Consider the following 17,386-nt stretch of genomic DNA (forward strand, 5'->3'; position numbering starts at 1 on the left):
TTTTGGTTCATATAATTTTTAATATATTAAACCATGTGGCTTATAAAATTATAAATTCTTATTTGTTTTTTTAATTTAATTTTGATATCATATATATTATTTTATTTCTAAATTGAAACCGTTTTTTAAATAAGCAAATATTTGTAATAAAATTAGTCCATTTTATTTCATTAATAAATTGATTTTAACTGCCCCATTCATTGATCAACTTTAAAAACAACTCATTTAAATATAATTGATTGCTCAAGACTTTGAATTTTTTTAGAGAAATGTAAAATATTACCTATATATATTTAGTATAGAATACCTATTCCTGGTGCCGTTATAAATCATCTTTTACCTCTTTTTTTATACCAGTTAAAATTTAACTTATAAAATAGTTAAAAACATAATAGTTTGAAATGTTAATATTTAATAAAAATGATTAAATGGCAAATTTTTAATTAAAATGAACAATATTACTAAAAATTTTATAAAGAAAAAGTAGATAGAAACATGATTTTTATGGTAAACCCGGTCAAAGGCCTAACAAAAGAGCCAAAGGTCAGTTAACGGGAGGCCTGGGGGTTTCTCCCTCTAGGATTTTAGAAATATGGACCTCCTAAAGAATTTTTTAGCTACGCCACTGATTTACATGATGGAACTAGATGCACCGAAAGAATGACTACGCTAGCGGCAATTTTTTTGACAAGCCACAAATTAAGATGAGTAAAACTGCTAGGCTCGTCGCCAATTTTTTTATGGCAGTAGCGCGAGATGTAAAATTTTGAAAATGCTATATAATTATATTTATAAATTAAATTATTATTAATCAAATCTGAATATTAATATTAATGAAATATAAAGAAATTATGAATTATATTTGTATATTTAGTACTTATTGCAATGCACCAAGTTGAATTAATATAAAAACCTTAATATTAACTTGCCCTACCGTTGGCACAGCATATTAATTTTGCTAGAAAGTATCTGCGGTGTCAACATGAGACATATAAATAATAGGCTAAATAAAACAGGGAAACAATCTTTAAAACATTTCAATAAAGAATGGAATATAGTTGATTATTAGCATTTACTAAATCCAACTAGAGAATTTCTTCCCTCATAAATGGGACTAGCAATTAATTTAGGTTTATTATTTGTATTTCATAGTGAAATAAAAACAAATATACAAATCGATAAGCCTGATACCTCAAATTTCATTTGTCTAAAAGAAAAGCAAAAAAAATTGATCAAAGGTTTCCTCTTACCGATTTGCAAGTAATTTATTTTTTATAATAATTTTTTATATAATATTTTCATTAATAAGCAGTTATCTTAAATATTTTGCACATTAGATATTAGAAACTATTTAATCCAAGATTTCAAGTTCTTAAAATTGTTTCAGAATATTTAAATTATAATTTTACGAGATCATTGCAATTTTTAATTAAATATTTAAAACTTATAAAGTATCATGGAAATGCAGAGAATGGGATTCAGGGTGAAGATAATGGGCAATCCAATTTGTATATAGCGAAAATATCAAACAAATATTTTCAAGCAACGACTATTTAATACAAGCGATCTAGAGCAAGTATGTCACATTTTTCTTGGCTATATATTATACCAGTACATGATGCACTAACCTTTTAGAAAAAAGTTACTGAAACTTCGTAGATTTTCTAATTTAGCTTAGAAACTATATCTGCAACCAGTAGGGGAGACCATGATGGTTTTGACACTTTTCATTACAAACCTGAGAATTCAATAATATTAGACCTATCTAAATAAATAAAACATCTTCTGAATCATAAAAGTATAGGCTATTTGAATTAGTTAATATATATTATTAAAACTATACTTATTTTAGAAACATGAATCTAAAAATATTTATTTGGCTCAAACATGCCATACTCTGGGTACGTTGGGACACCTATATCTGATAGTTGGTGCATACATGAAATAAAGGTCTAAATATAAAAATTTCTTATTTGATATTGTTATAATACTAGAGGCTACAAGTATAATAATTTATTAATAATATCATACGCATTAATTTAGTAAATTAAATTGAATTTTGAGATTTTAAGAAACTTAGGAATTTTTGTAAAAAATATTAAAATAAAATATTATTCAAAGTATAGTAATTTAAAAATTATTTTAGATTGATAATTACATTTGTTTTAATTAAAATAATAAAAATGACATAATTAATAGACCAACTATCCTATGACCAAGATAAAATATATAATATTAGAATAACCTTTCTTTGTCACCGTTTTTAACATATATACATTTAGAGAAGAATTGTATTTTTTAGTAGTATTATTAGTATTGCATATTGAATTTCGTTTTTGATGCCTTATGCAATAAAAGTTGTAGGACAAACTTATTTCTTATATAAGTCCACACTTTATAAAATTGTAATGAGTAACAGATAATAAAATTAGCTTGAATTGGAGTATGAAATTAGAGGTTGAAACACTTTTCAATTATTATTTTATATTTAGTTGAGCATAGATTGCAATACTTTAAGATTTCAGTTTCAGTATGAATATGGCTCATTTTAATAAAATAGGATAAATCAGATATGATCTTAATTTTCTTCTCTAACTCGAATCATGAAATGAATTAAATAATAAAAATTGAAGATTTTATAGGGTTTGACAAACTTTTTATTCATTGCTTATTTATAGAGACAAAATATGGGAACTTGAACTAGCGTCTACATGAATGGGGAGAGGGGGTAGAAACAGTTTACATCCAATTTTTTTAAGGGGGGGGGAGTGAAGAGGATCTTCATTTAAGTGGATATACTAGTGATATGATAAATTTATTAGGGGGTTATCTATTAAATTATTAGATAAAATAAGGCAAATGTATTGCAGTATAAATTAATACTTTAATTATAGACGTATTTTAATACTATGATTGCTAAACATCGACCAAATCTATATATTACACATAATCATATAGACATTATTTTCAAAAGAAACTATTTATGGATAATTTTACGCTATCATTTTAAATGTAATATAAAAGGGAGTAGGCATTCTATCAGTAAACTCATATTCATGCCAAACAATATACTATAATAATGAATTTGTAATTGAGGGGGCTATTAATTGAATTTAAGTTCTAAAAAGTAACTCTTTTAAATTCACAATATTTTGATAGTTGATAGTAGAGCATTAATATTATAAGTTATTCTTATTTATGAAGGGAGTACCGGGAATTTTTAGGGAGGGAAGTAAATATAGTTTAAGGGGGGTTCGCATCCAGTAAAAATCCTGTTATGTAATTGCTGACTTGAACAATACGTATTAAGAAGGAATTAGAAAATTAATTCAATGATATTAAAGACAAGTGCCATATACTCGTCTACCAAAACAAAAATGATATCACTGTGAACTAACAAGATCGATATCCCCGTGGACCAACACAAGAGCGATATCATCGTGGATTAAGTATCAACATCTTATTATCGTAGACCAATGAGCAAAGGTTTCTTGCGACCCAAGTAAATAGAACGTTCAATTTATAGCTAGATAAAAGTCAGACATATAAGCGAGCAAGTTGATGATTTATAGGCAAATTAAATCAAGCAGAGATTGGGCAAAACTAATCATGGTCATAATATTTTGATCTAGTGAAAGCTGAGCTGTGATACAATGTAGTTGTTCAAAAGTGAAAGCTGAGCTGTGGTATGATGTAGTTGCCCAAAAGTGAAACAGCTATATATAATCCAATGGATGATGGGAAAAGTTTAGACAAAAATAAATTGGAGGAGGATGGGAGGATTAAATACCCAAAGTGAGGTTACGATCACAACCGAGCATTACGCGAGACGATGTAAGGATATAGAAATTTAAACCTGGATGAGAATTCGGTACCCTATAGAATAAAATAAAAACGATAGTTATTTATTTATTATAATAGGATAAGTAAAGTAGCCAAAGGATTTCATATTAAATTAATTATAAATTTAATTCAGATGAGACCCTATTTTTTAGGTGAATTTTTATTTTATTTAATTCGATATTTTTATCAATTATAATGTGCAATTTATTTTATTATACTATGGTAGAGTGTCATTGTCAATAAATTTGAAATGATTATTATTAAATAAAATATTATTTACAAATTTTACAATATATATATATGACTAGAAAAGAATAATTTTGGAATTTCTTAAAACAATCGAGTAATAAAACTATTTGTAAACATTCATAACACATCATTTTTAATATATAAATGAAAAAATATATAAAATAAAAATAAATTGTTAAATATTTTATCATAATTATAGATATTGAATATAGGAATATATGTTCGTGTTATAATGGATACCAAAATTATATCAATATTTCTTTATACATTTTTCTATCATTTAAATTATAAAAGATTGTCAATCTATTATTACTATAATTGAAATTACATGAAGAAAGAGTATATGTATGTCGTAACGGGGTATGAATTCATGGAAATTCGGATTATTGTAATTTTAAATCATTTACTGAGCGAGATTTTTAAATTTGAAAAATCTGTTTGAACAGAAATGTATCCCAGCATGTATAGAGTACCCATATGGTAATATTTTTAATTTATATGAAAAATCTATATAAAAATAAATATAAATAAAATAGTTCAAAGGTTCACGACAAAATTGTCTGAAATTCACCCGATATGAACATATAAATGCTGGAATATATTTCCGGTCAAATCAGATTTCTCAAATTCTAAAATCGGCATCTGTACATGATTTAAAATTAAGGGATTCCGAATCCCCACGGATTCAAAATCCCCTTCCAACATATACACTATATTTATTAAAAATTACATCTAAATAATGGGAATAAAAGATGGGTATTATTTTGTTTACAGATCAATATTGCACGTTTTGGGCCATGAGAATCGTTGCGATATATCTTTTCGAATAAATTATTTGAATTATTATTATTTTTATTTAAATATTCTTCTCCATGTCCATTGATGTTACCTATTCTCACAGAATCTAAATTTTGAGTAAAGTCGAGATTCATTTGTTTTTTCAAGAGGCCCGTACTTTTTAAAGTTTCAGGTTTAGCTGATTCGGTTTCAAAATTATAGCCATAATCACTTTCGCCTGATCCTAAATTGATAAAATGAGTAGATGGTTCTAAACCGATATTCACAATCGAATCTGGTTCTATAGAACTCATTTCTTTCTCCAATCTTTGATAGGGATATTTAGATGATTTTCGTTTTTGTATGTATTTGTTTAGAGTATTTTTTAAAACCCTTTGAACTAATATTTTCTGTATTATATTTTTTTGAAATAATTAATAAAATTATTCCTGTTCAAATTAAATGTATACTTTAATTAAAGCAATGTTGTAGTAAAGTAGGGGGGGGGGGGGCAAGGGCAACTCCCTTCGGCCTCCGAAGTTTGCCTATCCTAAATATAATTTCAAGCGAATAAAAATTTCCCCCTACATCTCCCCACCCCCTCTTCCCAAAAAATTTATACAATATATCACTATAAACAATCGAAAAAATAGTAAAAGTTAACAATTTTTAAATAACGACTATAATTCAAAATTGATTATTTTTATAAAAATATAATATAGTCTATAGCTTATAATAAGTGGACCTAAAAATCTCCAATAAAATTTATGCGGAAAAACCCACCTAATAATACCCTCCCCCCACCCAGCAAAATCCTGGCTACGCCTATACTTTAATTAAAATAACCTTTAATAAACGAAAGCTAATTCAAACATAGTAAGTAAAAACCTTTGCCTGAATTCAAATATTAATAATTATACTTAATAGAATACTTTTTATTTATAATGCCTTTTAAACTCTATTTAAAAAAAATCAAAAGGGGGAATAATTTGAGTAAGGGAAACAGAGGATCTTATGAGCTTGGAGTTCTTGTAAACCCTGTAATTATTTTCTGATTACTATCCAAAATTTTTTTTTATCATATTGAGCATTTACGGCTATAATTTTTTATTTATTGGATCTATAAATTGTTTTTCCAAATTCTTCAATTTTTGAAAAATATAAAATAGAGGTTTCAAATAACTTAAATATATAATATACTACATCGTATTCTATATAAAATTAGACTTTGAAAAAAATACATTTGGATTAAACCATCATAAAATTACATTTTAAGGATAGGAGGATCTGTGGCTTTTCGGAGGTTCATAGGGTACCAATTTTAAAAACCAGAAATTATAATGTAAACAATTTTTAAATAAAATTTATGATGCATACGAGTAAGGCTCATATTTCCCAAATTTCTTTTTGAAAAAATGATTGTGGTTAAGTATAAAATACATTTTTTAATGATATTTTTTTATCCAATGTATAATTAAAAATATAAAATATTGAAATTTTATTATTAAAGAGTAATTACCTCATTCAAAATTAGTAATAGAGAATTTACGGCGACAACAGCTAAAATTAATAATTTAAAATTCATGTCTGGAATTTCGCGATACTATTAATAATAATAAAAAAATTATAGTTTATATATAAATAATTGATTTGTTATACTTGTAAAAACATAAGAAGTTTTGGATGTCCAAACAATAGAATGTAACTACTCACAGTCAATAATATTACTACGGCAGCAATAAACCAATCTTTTTATTAAAAAAATAGTTTTAGTTTTAAATAATTTATATTGTAAATTTACAATTAGTATATAAAGGCATTCTAAATGGAGGGCCCTTAGAAAATATGACAGCTAATATGATGTATTGAAAATTCGAAATTGTGAAAACACAAGCATTTTGATAACTGTAATAATCTTTGGTATGAGTTGGCACTAACGGTTCAAACCTTTGTAAATATAAATTTTTACGATATTTATTAGTATATCAGTATTCCAAAAACATCATTTTAAATACTTACCAGGGTTGTTTGGTAACCATAATGAAAACTGTTAGCTGGGCACATACATTAATCACGAGGCAAGATATTATAGAAAATATAGGCATAAAGCTTATCAGGCTTAATGGTGGACGTTCCTTTGATAGATAAGGATAGGCTAATGTTCTACCAACTTAAATTTAATTGTATTTTTTTAGTAAAATTATGTTTTACATGTTATGGCTAGAAACATCATTTCAAACAAATCGACATATAAATATTCGAAATCAGTAAGACTAGCTTTTACCTATAATAATATATTTATATTAAAAAATGATGCAAAAACTATGATTAAACCCAATATAATATAGTCACTGAAACAAATTGGACCATGCTATAACTGGCCAAATATTTGAATATACCGAATGAAGTGGTTAAAGCTGCTCGCCCTTCTCTAAAATTGATTGATTGATTTATGAATAAAATAATAGTATTATGTTACCTTAATAACAAAGGAACACATGTAATACTTTGAGTTTTAGATGTAAAAGGTGAAGCTATTGAGGATTCATTTTCTGATAAGGATATTCCAGCGTGAGCCATCTTTAAAGCCTTAAATATAAAATTGGAATAATTAATTTGTTAGATTAAGTTATAAACACAAATATAATACTTTCAAGTCTTAATAAATTTAAAAAAATAAAATAAAATAACCCCACAGTCATTGGCCCCATCTCCACACATTCCTACATAATACCCTAAACTTTGAAATGATTCTATTAGTTGAGCCTTCTGCTCTGGAGACATTCTGGCAAACACAGTACCACGAGACAATATCTATGAAATAAATTATTTATATAAAATAGACGATAAATATATATTTCTATATCTATACAGGTTAAATAGGTTTACTTTTGGTAAAAGATATGGATGCCAAGTCTGAATAGCCTTTAGTGTTTTTCCATTTAAAGCAAAATGATATCTATTACGGTGTATTTTTTTAGACACCAATTCTAAAGACTCTAGTTCCTCCTTCGTTCGAGGCTAAAATTCTATAAAATTTAATGCAAATAGTATATTGATTACTTTGTAAACACTGCTTCTCCTCTTTTCTATATTTTGGGAATAAAAGTGACCCTTTTTTGCATATCTATACATAATCAGTGGTTTGCTTTCGTTTATTTCTGTCTTAAGAGTTCCTTTATTTTCAATTGCCTCCACTATAATAACATTCTCATTTTGTTGTATCATATCCACATCCTTCGCCACACAAAGAGCTGTATAAAGATTATCCCCTAATTAAAATTTCAAAGGGTCGTAACCTATAATAAGATTTTATTACCAGTTATCATGACTGTTCGCAAATCGGCATCTTGCAATAATTGAATAACTTGTCTTGAATCCGACTTAGGTCTATTTTCAAGGATCATAAATCCTGAAAATATCATATCTTTTTCCAAATCATTCCTATTTTTAAAAAAATGATTTGTTTGATAATAGAAAAAAAATCCCATGAAATCCATTAGAAAAAACCTCCCAATAAAAACAAAAAAACCTTAAGAAAAAAAATTTACCAGAAAATAAACCCCCAGAAATAATCCTCTTGGGAAAAAAGCCCGGGGCGTTTATTTTAGTAAAAATTATTTTCTATTATTTGTCTATATAACTTATAAAGATAAGTGTATCCATTATAATGCAAATAAAATTATAATCCAAACAATATACCCTTATTATTCGAGTGAAAATTTAATAAAAAAGGGAATTTTTTTTCAGTGAGGTTTTTTTCCTGGAGATATTTTTTCTTAGGGTTTTTTTCGGGATTCGATTTATTTTATTTTCTCCTAAAATTTAGTTAGATATCAATAAATATATATAAAACTAATACAATCAAATGTTTAATTATTCGATTCATTTCATATATATTATAAATGTAGTATTGGAATGAATCTCGATTGTAAATCATACTGAGAACGATTTTAAAGTTTGAAAATCCGATTTTATAGTTGTAAAAATTTGTGATGTGAAATTCATAGTGTAGGTTACACATGATGGAATACATTTATGGTTAAATCGGATTTTAAATATTTAGAAATCGCCCTCAGTAAATGATTTAAAATCGAGAGATTTTATATCCTCATGGATTGCATATCCTAATACATGTATATTTAATGTTATTAATATAATAATAAATGTAGTGCTGTAACGTTACTTCAAACAGGTTACTCGCTGCGTTAAAAAAGGAACTCGTTGCCGTTACTCGTTACCTTGTGAAAAGGAACGCGCGTTACTGGTTTACAAAAAGTAAAGAGTTATTCGTTACTTGAAAAAATAAATATTTTATATAAAAATTCCCTATATATAATGTAAACAAAGTTATACAAAAATATTATATTATAAATAAGATATTTTTATAATAATTTTTTATTTGTTTTTATTTACAATTGATTTTCAAAATTTTAATCAGATAAACAAGAGAGGGCTCAATACATCTTTCGTCGTGCTAAACACATGTTCAACTACTGCAGAAGATGGGAGTGTAGTATTATATTAAATAAATAAAATGTTTAATTAGAGGAATTTATTAAAAATTAAAGAATAATTTTTAATGAATAATTTTTAATAAGAAAAAAGCTCAATAGATCATCTACAAAAGAATTTTCATTCTGATCTTCATCAAATTTTTTTTATCTTTATCAGAAACTAATCTGGTATGTGTGTTGTTTTTTAAAGGAATCAAAGTTACTTTTCTTTGTCAAATATTTTCTCAAACTCGAAAAAAGTTCAAGCTTTCTACTTTCGTTGACCTATAATTTTAATCAGGGCTAATCTAATCAAACAGTGGGTGAATTATTACTGATAGTGTATATTAATTTTATAGATGTGTTCGATTCTATTGAAAATAAATATAATCAAAATATAAATTGTAAACAATATTTTAACTGGCATACCTTTTATCTATATCTTGAAGAATTGCATTAATAAGTAGCTTACAAAACTTGAAATTATTTAAATCTGAGATATCCCAAATGTTCTAAAATCGAAAGTACCATAGCCAGGTTCCATCACATAGAAAATCAAATATATATCGTATTTTTTAATTAACGCTAACCATACAATTTTTATCTATGAACGACTTGTCATTATCTAAAAATCTCTGCAATTCGGATTTATCATAAGATTGGTCAAATTGCCCAATCTCCTTAATAAGCCGATTAATTTCACGGAATTATAAAGAGAGTTCCATTTTGTTATAACCAATTTAATTAGATATCTTTCCATTTTCCTTAAAAATGGCTTCACAATTTCGAGACTGCCTATGTTTATTCCACAATTGTGGATATATTGAATTGGGACACAATTTTAAAAAGTGTAGACGACTTTGTACCCTTACTTCTTTTATTGGGATAAAACATGTTCCATATTGGGGCCAGGGCAGATTAAATCATCTTCATCTGAAAAATGTACAATTGACATAATATTCTTTATAAAATAAATTATTTGAGAATAAGAATATAAATTAACGTATCTTGATTGATTCAATATTAATTAGATTAACAAACTTGACTGGAAATTTAACAACGAAAATTTAAAATAAAAATGAATGTGATGGTTAATCTGACTTAAAAACTCGGCTTAAATTATTTATAAAATTTAAAATAATAAAATAATTTTATGACACAATAAAATATGTTTTTTCCATATTTTTTTAAGAAAAAATTTAAGTAATGAGTAACATTTTGCATTACTGTTACTCAAAAATAGGAAACGCCTTACCTCTAGAAAAAGGTAACGAATGGCTTTCCTTTTCATCAAAAAAGGCAACGCCTTTAATTTCGCATTTTTTGACATTACTTTACAGCACGATAAATAGTAATTATTATATTAAACATCAATTTTGATATATTTCAAATTTACTTGATTTTATATATAATTTCTTAAATATCTTTTAAAGCATATGATAAATAATTTATACCTTGTTAAATTTGGGATATCTTTAGTTAAATTATTAACTACGATTGATTTCCATGCCAGAGCAATAACTCTATATCCTTGTTGAGTGTAATGCATTAGTTCTTCTGCGAAATTTTTTGGCACTGCAATTAAAATATAGTCATTGTATGTACAGGTAAGGATCGTTAGGAATTTTCGAAACAGATATAAATACTATTTTACAAGATAATTGATAAAAAATTTAAAAAGTAAAAAAAAATAACTTAAACTTTGCTTTTTATAGAATAAAAAATGCGATAATTAATATTTATAATTTGAAAAAAAATATGTGTAGATCAATTTTGGTAAAAAATGGACAAAACTTTTTTTTATAAATTTCCCAAAATATATTTTAGGAACCGAAATAATATACGGAAACGAATTAAATATAGATTGAATTTGAATAAATAAGAATGATTTCATGAAATAAGATTGCCGAATCAGAATAAATGAGATTTTAATATAATTGGAAAATTATTTTATATACGCGCGATTTATATTTTTATTAACATTTTTTAAGAAAGTATATAAATAATAATGATTATAATAAATCCACGTTATTTTTAAGTATTATTTATAATATTCAAATATACCTTATAGCCTATGACGAGCTGGTCTATTGACAATGTTTGAAAATTTAAAAAATCCCTACACTGGTATATTGAATTTAAGAGAAATATCTTATATATTTTTATAATTAAAATAAGAATCAGATATAGCGGCTAGAGGTGGGCGCGGGCCGTGAAATTACGCGTGACCCATCGTGTTACGGTGGGTCACGGCGTGAGTGTGAATAAATTTTAAATTCTAAGGCGTGGCTGGGCGTGACGGGCCTTCGCAAAATTTTCCCCGGGCGTGATCTAGCGTGAACATAAATTTCCCGTGAATCACGGAAATTTTAATTTTTAATATTGTTTTTTTATAAATATAAATTTGCAATTTTATAATTATAAATTTATAAATTGCAATTTTATAATTATATTTTATATTTTCCTATTTAATTTAGTTCTTTTTTTAAAAAAATTAATTTATGAAAACTAAAATTCTTCTGCATTTTATAAACAACATCCGGTATTATTTCGTTAGTTCTTTTTTCTTTTTATGTTTAGGTGTTTTTTACCGCGAGACTTTATGCTAAATTTTAAACATTTTACAGAAAAGTCAGTTAATTTTTTTTTGTAAAGATCTTCAATCTATAAATGCAACAGAAAGTGAAGGATTTTACAAGCTAGGCCAAGAGATTTGGTGTTACATATGGATAACAAAATATAAAAGTTGTGAACCGAAAAACTCTCATGAATACTGTAGGTCCAAAATATAACATAAGATTAAAAGCATGATCCATAATAATTATTTGTCCATAATCACTGATATTTGATGACTATAAAAATCTAAGTTTTTTAACCGGACATATTATCATTAAGAATTTTAAATTAAAAACATTGTTTTGGCCACAAGGGCAATGGAAAAAAAACGTCAAAATTTAAAGTGCAGTCAATTCAATTTTAGGAGAATATACAGAAGTAGAAAATTATTTAAATAAATGTATAGTTGTGAGTGATAACGGAGCAAATCTTATAAGTGCATTATAAGATGATGAAACGCTAGCATGTATATGCCATATACTAAATAATATTATGCAGTATATTTTTGACAATTGTTTAATTGAAATAGCCTTAAATATAAATTGTGTAAAAAAAATATTACAATATTTCAAACAATCTACAACTAATAGCAAACTAAACCACACCTTTAAACAAGATGTAATAGCGAGAATAACGAGATGGAACTCTATATACATTATGATACAGAGTTTCTTAAAATCATATTCTGAAAGGTGTACATGTTTAGCAAGCAAGAATTAAATAGATTAGCCACAATTGATATCAGCATCATACGCGAGTTAGATAAATTTTTATCAATATTTAAAGAATGCTCGGATAATCTGAGAGCAGATTCTCGTCCCACAAAAAATGAAGTTTGTCTATGGAAACAAAAATTAATAATATTTTGTTAACCTTCTGAACGTGATACAATAATAATCAAAACCTTAAAATACAGAACAAGATTTCTTTTAAAAAATTATTATGCAGCCACTACATAAGGTAAGCTTAATTCTAGATCCGAATTTAAAGAAGAAAATGATATATATAAAACAATCTTAAAAATGCTAAATGATATAAAATTAGATGATATGCATAAGTCAATGCCAACTATCATTTATAACTTTCCTAACTTATCCTAAACTCATAAAAAACCGTATATTCTAAATGGTCAATACCAACTATCACTTTCCTAATTCATCCTACACTCATAAAAGACCGTATATTCTAAATAAAAAATTTAGAGAATTTCTAGATGATTCTGATGAAGCATCAACATCACCGATGAAGGCTGTGAGGATTAACTTAAAAGATTCATATAAGATATATAACAAAACAATATTTGAAGTTTTGGAAGCAGGAATATTCATTTCCTTTTTTGAGAAAATTATAGAGTAAAATTTTGTCAGCTGCAAGTTCGGCTTCTAGTGAAAGGTTATTTTCTGTAGCCAATCTCTTATTAGAGGAAAGGCGTACACAATTGAAATAAAAAAAGATAAGCATTCTTCTTTTTCTAAATAAATTTCGATTTATAGATTATATTTACTTTTTGTTATTAATATGGATTATGAAATTAGGAATTCAAAAAAGTGTAAAATTATAGCAATCTTTTTGAAAAATTAAAAACACCGTGAATTTTCGGGCTTGACGGGCGTGGATCAAAATATTGCTTGTCGTGAGCGGGCGGGTCGGGTCGAAAATTATTTAGTGGTAAGCGTAATATTTTTTATTTGCACCGTGAGCGGGCGGGCCGTGAATGAAAAATTAGGCCCGCGCCCACCTCTAATAGCGACTAAAAATGCCATTTTAAAATCAATATTGAAATCATAAACTTTTATATTTATTTAAAGACTCTTTTTATTATACTAGACAAAAATGTATAGCCTCTCATAGTAACAATTAGTTTGACCCTGTCAATAGCTATGACCAAGAGATACTCCTTTTAATATTCTTGTTTCAATTTATTTTAATTCAGAGAATCAATTATTTATATAATGCTTGTTCATTTTAATTTAGACCAAGATTCCAGCTATTAATCCGTGGCATAACTAATATTTTTAAAAAAACTAAGACCTGATAACCTTGCCATTCTTTCATCTATCTCATTGCCATAGCATGTAATGAATTTAAAAATGGCAGGGGTATGATTTTACACGTTTTATATTTGTAGTCATAGGCGCGGATAAGAAGTAGTAAGGGATGCCGCTCGACTCTCCCTGGAACATTAAACTGTAATATTATTTAAATTTTTTTTAAATATTCGTATGCATGGCCTTGGCTCTTAAAATTATAATTGCAAAACCCACTGCGCATGTCGGGAAAACCTATTAAATTATCGTCTTATCTTTTATTTTAACCTATTGTATATTTTATCTTTAATATTTTTTCCATATGGATAAAATTGTAAATTATTTCAAAAAGGCAAATTAAATTAAATTATATTTTATATATTTAATCTTGACAATATACCCAAGGATTCAAAAATAATTTCTTTGTATATAACAATATTTCAGGAAAGTACATATTTGTCAATATCCCTATATTTTTTTAGACATTTTTTTATTAACTTCATTCACTTCTATTGTAATATTAATCAAATTGATATAACATATAAATTTTAATTAATAATATTGGTTTAATCATATTATTTATTGAAAATAAACGCAATAAGTATTATCTTAGTCTGTTAATACTTCATAATCAACACTTAGTATAGTTGTGTTTTCTAATAGTAAAATAAAAAAAATTATAAGTAATTTATTTTCTTGCTTAAAGGATGACCCTAAATGTTCACTATAAATGCAGCAAGTAGTGTAAACAATTTCAATAATGATATTGAATTATTTATTTTTAAAATCATATTTACAAAATAATATTATACACCTAATAAAGTAGGGGAGATAAAGCCCGAGATATTACATTAAAATGGTATAATATAGTATGATGACTAATTTTTTTTAAGATGAGAAATCTCAATGGGTTTAAAGTAAATTAATTTTTCTTTTTATTTAGGATGAGGATTGCAATTTTAATTAATAAAATTTTAGATTATTTTATTAATATTTTTGATTACTTTGGCAAATTTTAAACTATATTTTTGTAACAATGAAAATTTTATAAATGTTTCGAATTATTTTTTAACCAAAAAATTCTGAATAAAAAAATCGACCTGATAAATCCGAGCCCCTGTTACGTTAGATATCATTGAAAACAGAATTTAACCGAAAAGATGCAAATTCAAGTCACCTAACTGTTTATCATTGCCACCCAACAAACAATATTTGTCAAAATAAATGATAGCATGTCCATAGTTTTGAAAGATAAAATAAAGTAAAACAAAACGATCAAAGGAAAACAATATATTCAATATACAAATGAAAATTCGGATTAAAATAATGACCATTTAAATGTGGCTTGTAAAATTGGGCAAAAGGTTTTTTTTTTAAAGTATCTGAATAAATTCGCAAATCTACCGAAATTAACCATGGGTTATGCTACCAGCTACTGGTAAAATAAAGCATAATTTGGGATTTTGATTTATTAAGCCTAAAATGAGATAACTTGATTCTGGTGTGCAAATAGTAGCGAGTTTTTCGGGAGATCCTTTGATATAAAATTCTAATTTATCAGAGTACTCTTGAATCAATAAAACGGACATGCTTTGGGAGGATGACGTGAAAGGAAATTGTTTGATTACTCCTAATTTTGGCATTTTCTAGTAAAAAAATAATTTCATAGTTAATAGTTAAAAACTTTGTTCCTTACATCTAAAGTTTTAGAATTGGTTGATTTATAAAACTCAGCCACAACATTTATTTTAAAGTTATCCTCTATAATTTCATATGAGTCTTTCATAATCTAAATTTTTTTAAAATGATTATAATGAAAATATTAATTTACCCAATGTGTAGCGTTAAACATTTTAATATCCAGCGGGTCGCCAATAAATTTTCCATCTAATTTTGTAAGAGAATGACAACAAATTAAACCTTTTAATAATGGTGAAAACGTCAATCCTATTATATCTTGGCATGATTCAAAGCTTTTAATTTTTGTGAAATAAGAAAATATGTTAAACAACAAATTAAAAAAAATATAAATTGTAGTTCATTTATATAATTACTGGTTATCACGATCAATAGGAACTACACCCAACATATCAAGATCTTCCATGGTGATTGTGCCAGTCTAAAGTATTTCAAATAAAAATAAAAATAAATTAAATTACTTTATCAAAACATATTAAATTTAGAGATGCAACTATATTTATAGTTTTGGGACTGATACAGAACACTCCCAACTTCTTCAATCTACTCTGTGCATAAATGACTCCAACAGCCATTGAAATGGGCAATGCAGGTGATACGGTTATAGTAATTAGATCTAATGCTCTTATAGCTATGGTAAGGGGATCAGCTTTATGTGAAATTATCTTAATTTTGTAATAGTTATATAAAAAATATGGATTAAAAATTTCATCTTGTTTATAATAATAATTATATCGAAATTATAAAAAACCATCAAGCCTAACGTATAGAAAAATCCAATCATTGCTATCAGTGCCAAGACTCCTATAAACTTGTAGGTGTGCTTGTTAAATTTGAAATCGATGGGTTTAGGAAATAATATGGACTGTATAAGTTGACCCTTTAATGTCATGAAGCCTAAATATATATAAAACGCAACTATACCTTGATAAAATTCGCAAGTCTTCATAAATATAATTTCAAGCGAATAAGAATTATTCCTCTATAAAGCACCTACCCTCTTCCCTCCAAAAATGAAGACAATAGGTGATTATAAACAATAATTTTATTTTAAAATAATCGTTTGAAACTTTAATAAAATAATATTTTAATATAAAAAAGTGCCAAACCAAAATTAAAAATGTAACCCGACCAAAAAATCTGCAATAAGCGAGCCAAAAGCAATCAAATTAAATTCAAGGAAGGAAATGCCACCCAAAAATTTCCCCTCACTTAAAAAAAATCATGGTTATTCCTATGAGCGTTGGAAGGGTCTAAAGAGTTTAGAAGGCTTAAGGAAAATAGGATTTAAAATATATTGAATTACAGTAGGGCAGAAGGTGAGGCATGTCAAATCATTTGATCCCATTTTTAATTTAAGACACTGTATTTAAATTTTGTTCTTACATAGATCAGAGTAATTTCAACTACTAATTAATCATTATAAAATATATTTTATTTTTTCTTTGGTTATTTTGTTGATTAAGTATATCAAATTTCATATTATAAAAAAAATGTGGAAGAACTAAATATTAATATTAATAAAATTATCAAAATTATATTTTAATATTTATAAATATTTTAGATAAACTTTGTTGCATAATAGAATATGAAGATTTAAATTATTATATATCATCTTAAGAAACAAAAATGATATTTTTATCCATTATAGGTAAATAACACTCAATAATTTATAATATT

The 17,386-nt window shown here is 26.1% G+C and overlaps 1 protein-coding gene across 1 annotated transcript in view; it reads right to left on the bottom strand.

Moving 5' to 3' along the window:
* Window positions 1-4,246: 4,246 nt before the first annotated feature.
* LOC135923161 (polyamine-transporting ATPase 13A3-like) overlaps window positions 4,247-17,386 on the bottom strand; it is a 46,631-nt gene continuing 33,491 nt past the window's right edge. Inside the window, exons 13-31 of the mRNA XM_065457756.1 lie at window positions 16,458-16,603; window positions 16,168-16,371; window positions 16,063-16,127; window positions 15,840-15,981; window positions 15,705-15,797; window positions 15,501-15,654; window positions 10,820-10,940; window positions 8,189-8,313; window positions 7,933-8,141; window positions 7,759-7,890; window positions 7,561-7,683; window positions 7,349-7,458; window positions 7,204-7,300; window positions 7,081-7,153; window positions 6,889-7,039; window positions 6,671-6,816; window positions 6,529-6,617; window positions 6,389-6,472; window positions 4,247-5,279 (exon numbers count right to left, since the gene is read on the bottom strand). Of these exons, the coding sequence (XP_065313828.1) occupies window positions 4,812-5,279; window positions 6,389-6,472; window positions 6,529-6,617; window positions 6,671-6,816; window positions 6,889-7,039; window positions 7,081-7,153; window positions 7,204-7,300; window positions 7,349-7,458; window positions 7,561-7,683; window positions 7,759-7,890; window positions 7,933-8,141; window positions 8,189-8,313; window positions 10,820-10,940; window positions 15,501-15,654; window positions 15,705-15,797; window positions 15,840-15,981; window positions 16,063-16,127; window positions 16,168-16,371; window positions 16,458-16,603 (2,732 nt within the window). The 3' untranslated portion in view covers window positions 4,247-4,811. The remainder of the gene's footprint in view (window positions 5,280-6,388; window positions 6,473-6,528; window positions 6,618-6,670; window positions 6,817-6,888; window positions 7,040-7,080; window positions 7,154-7,203; window positions 7,301-7,348; window positions 7,459-7,560; window positions 7,684-7,758; window positions 7,891-7,932; window positions 8,142-8,188; window positions 8,314-10,819; window positions 10,941-15,500; window positions 15,655-15,704; window positions 15,798-15,839; window positions 15,982-16,062; window positions 16,128-16,167; window positions 16,372-16,457; window positions 16,604-17,386) is intronic.

This window comes from Gordionus sp. m RMFG-2023, chromosome 2 (assembly GCF_954871325.1).
Source record: "Gordionus sp. m RMFG-2023 chromosome 2, tfGorSpeb1-WG-v2, whole genome shotgun sequence".
NCBI classification, from domain to species: domain Eukaryota; kingdom Metazoa; phylum Nematomorpha; class Gordioida; order Chordodea; family Parachordodidae; genus Gordionus; species Gordionus sp. m RMFG-2023.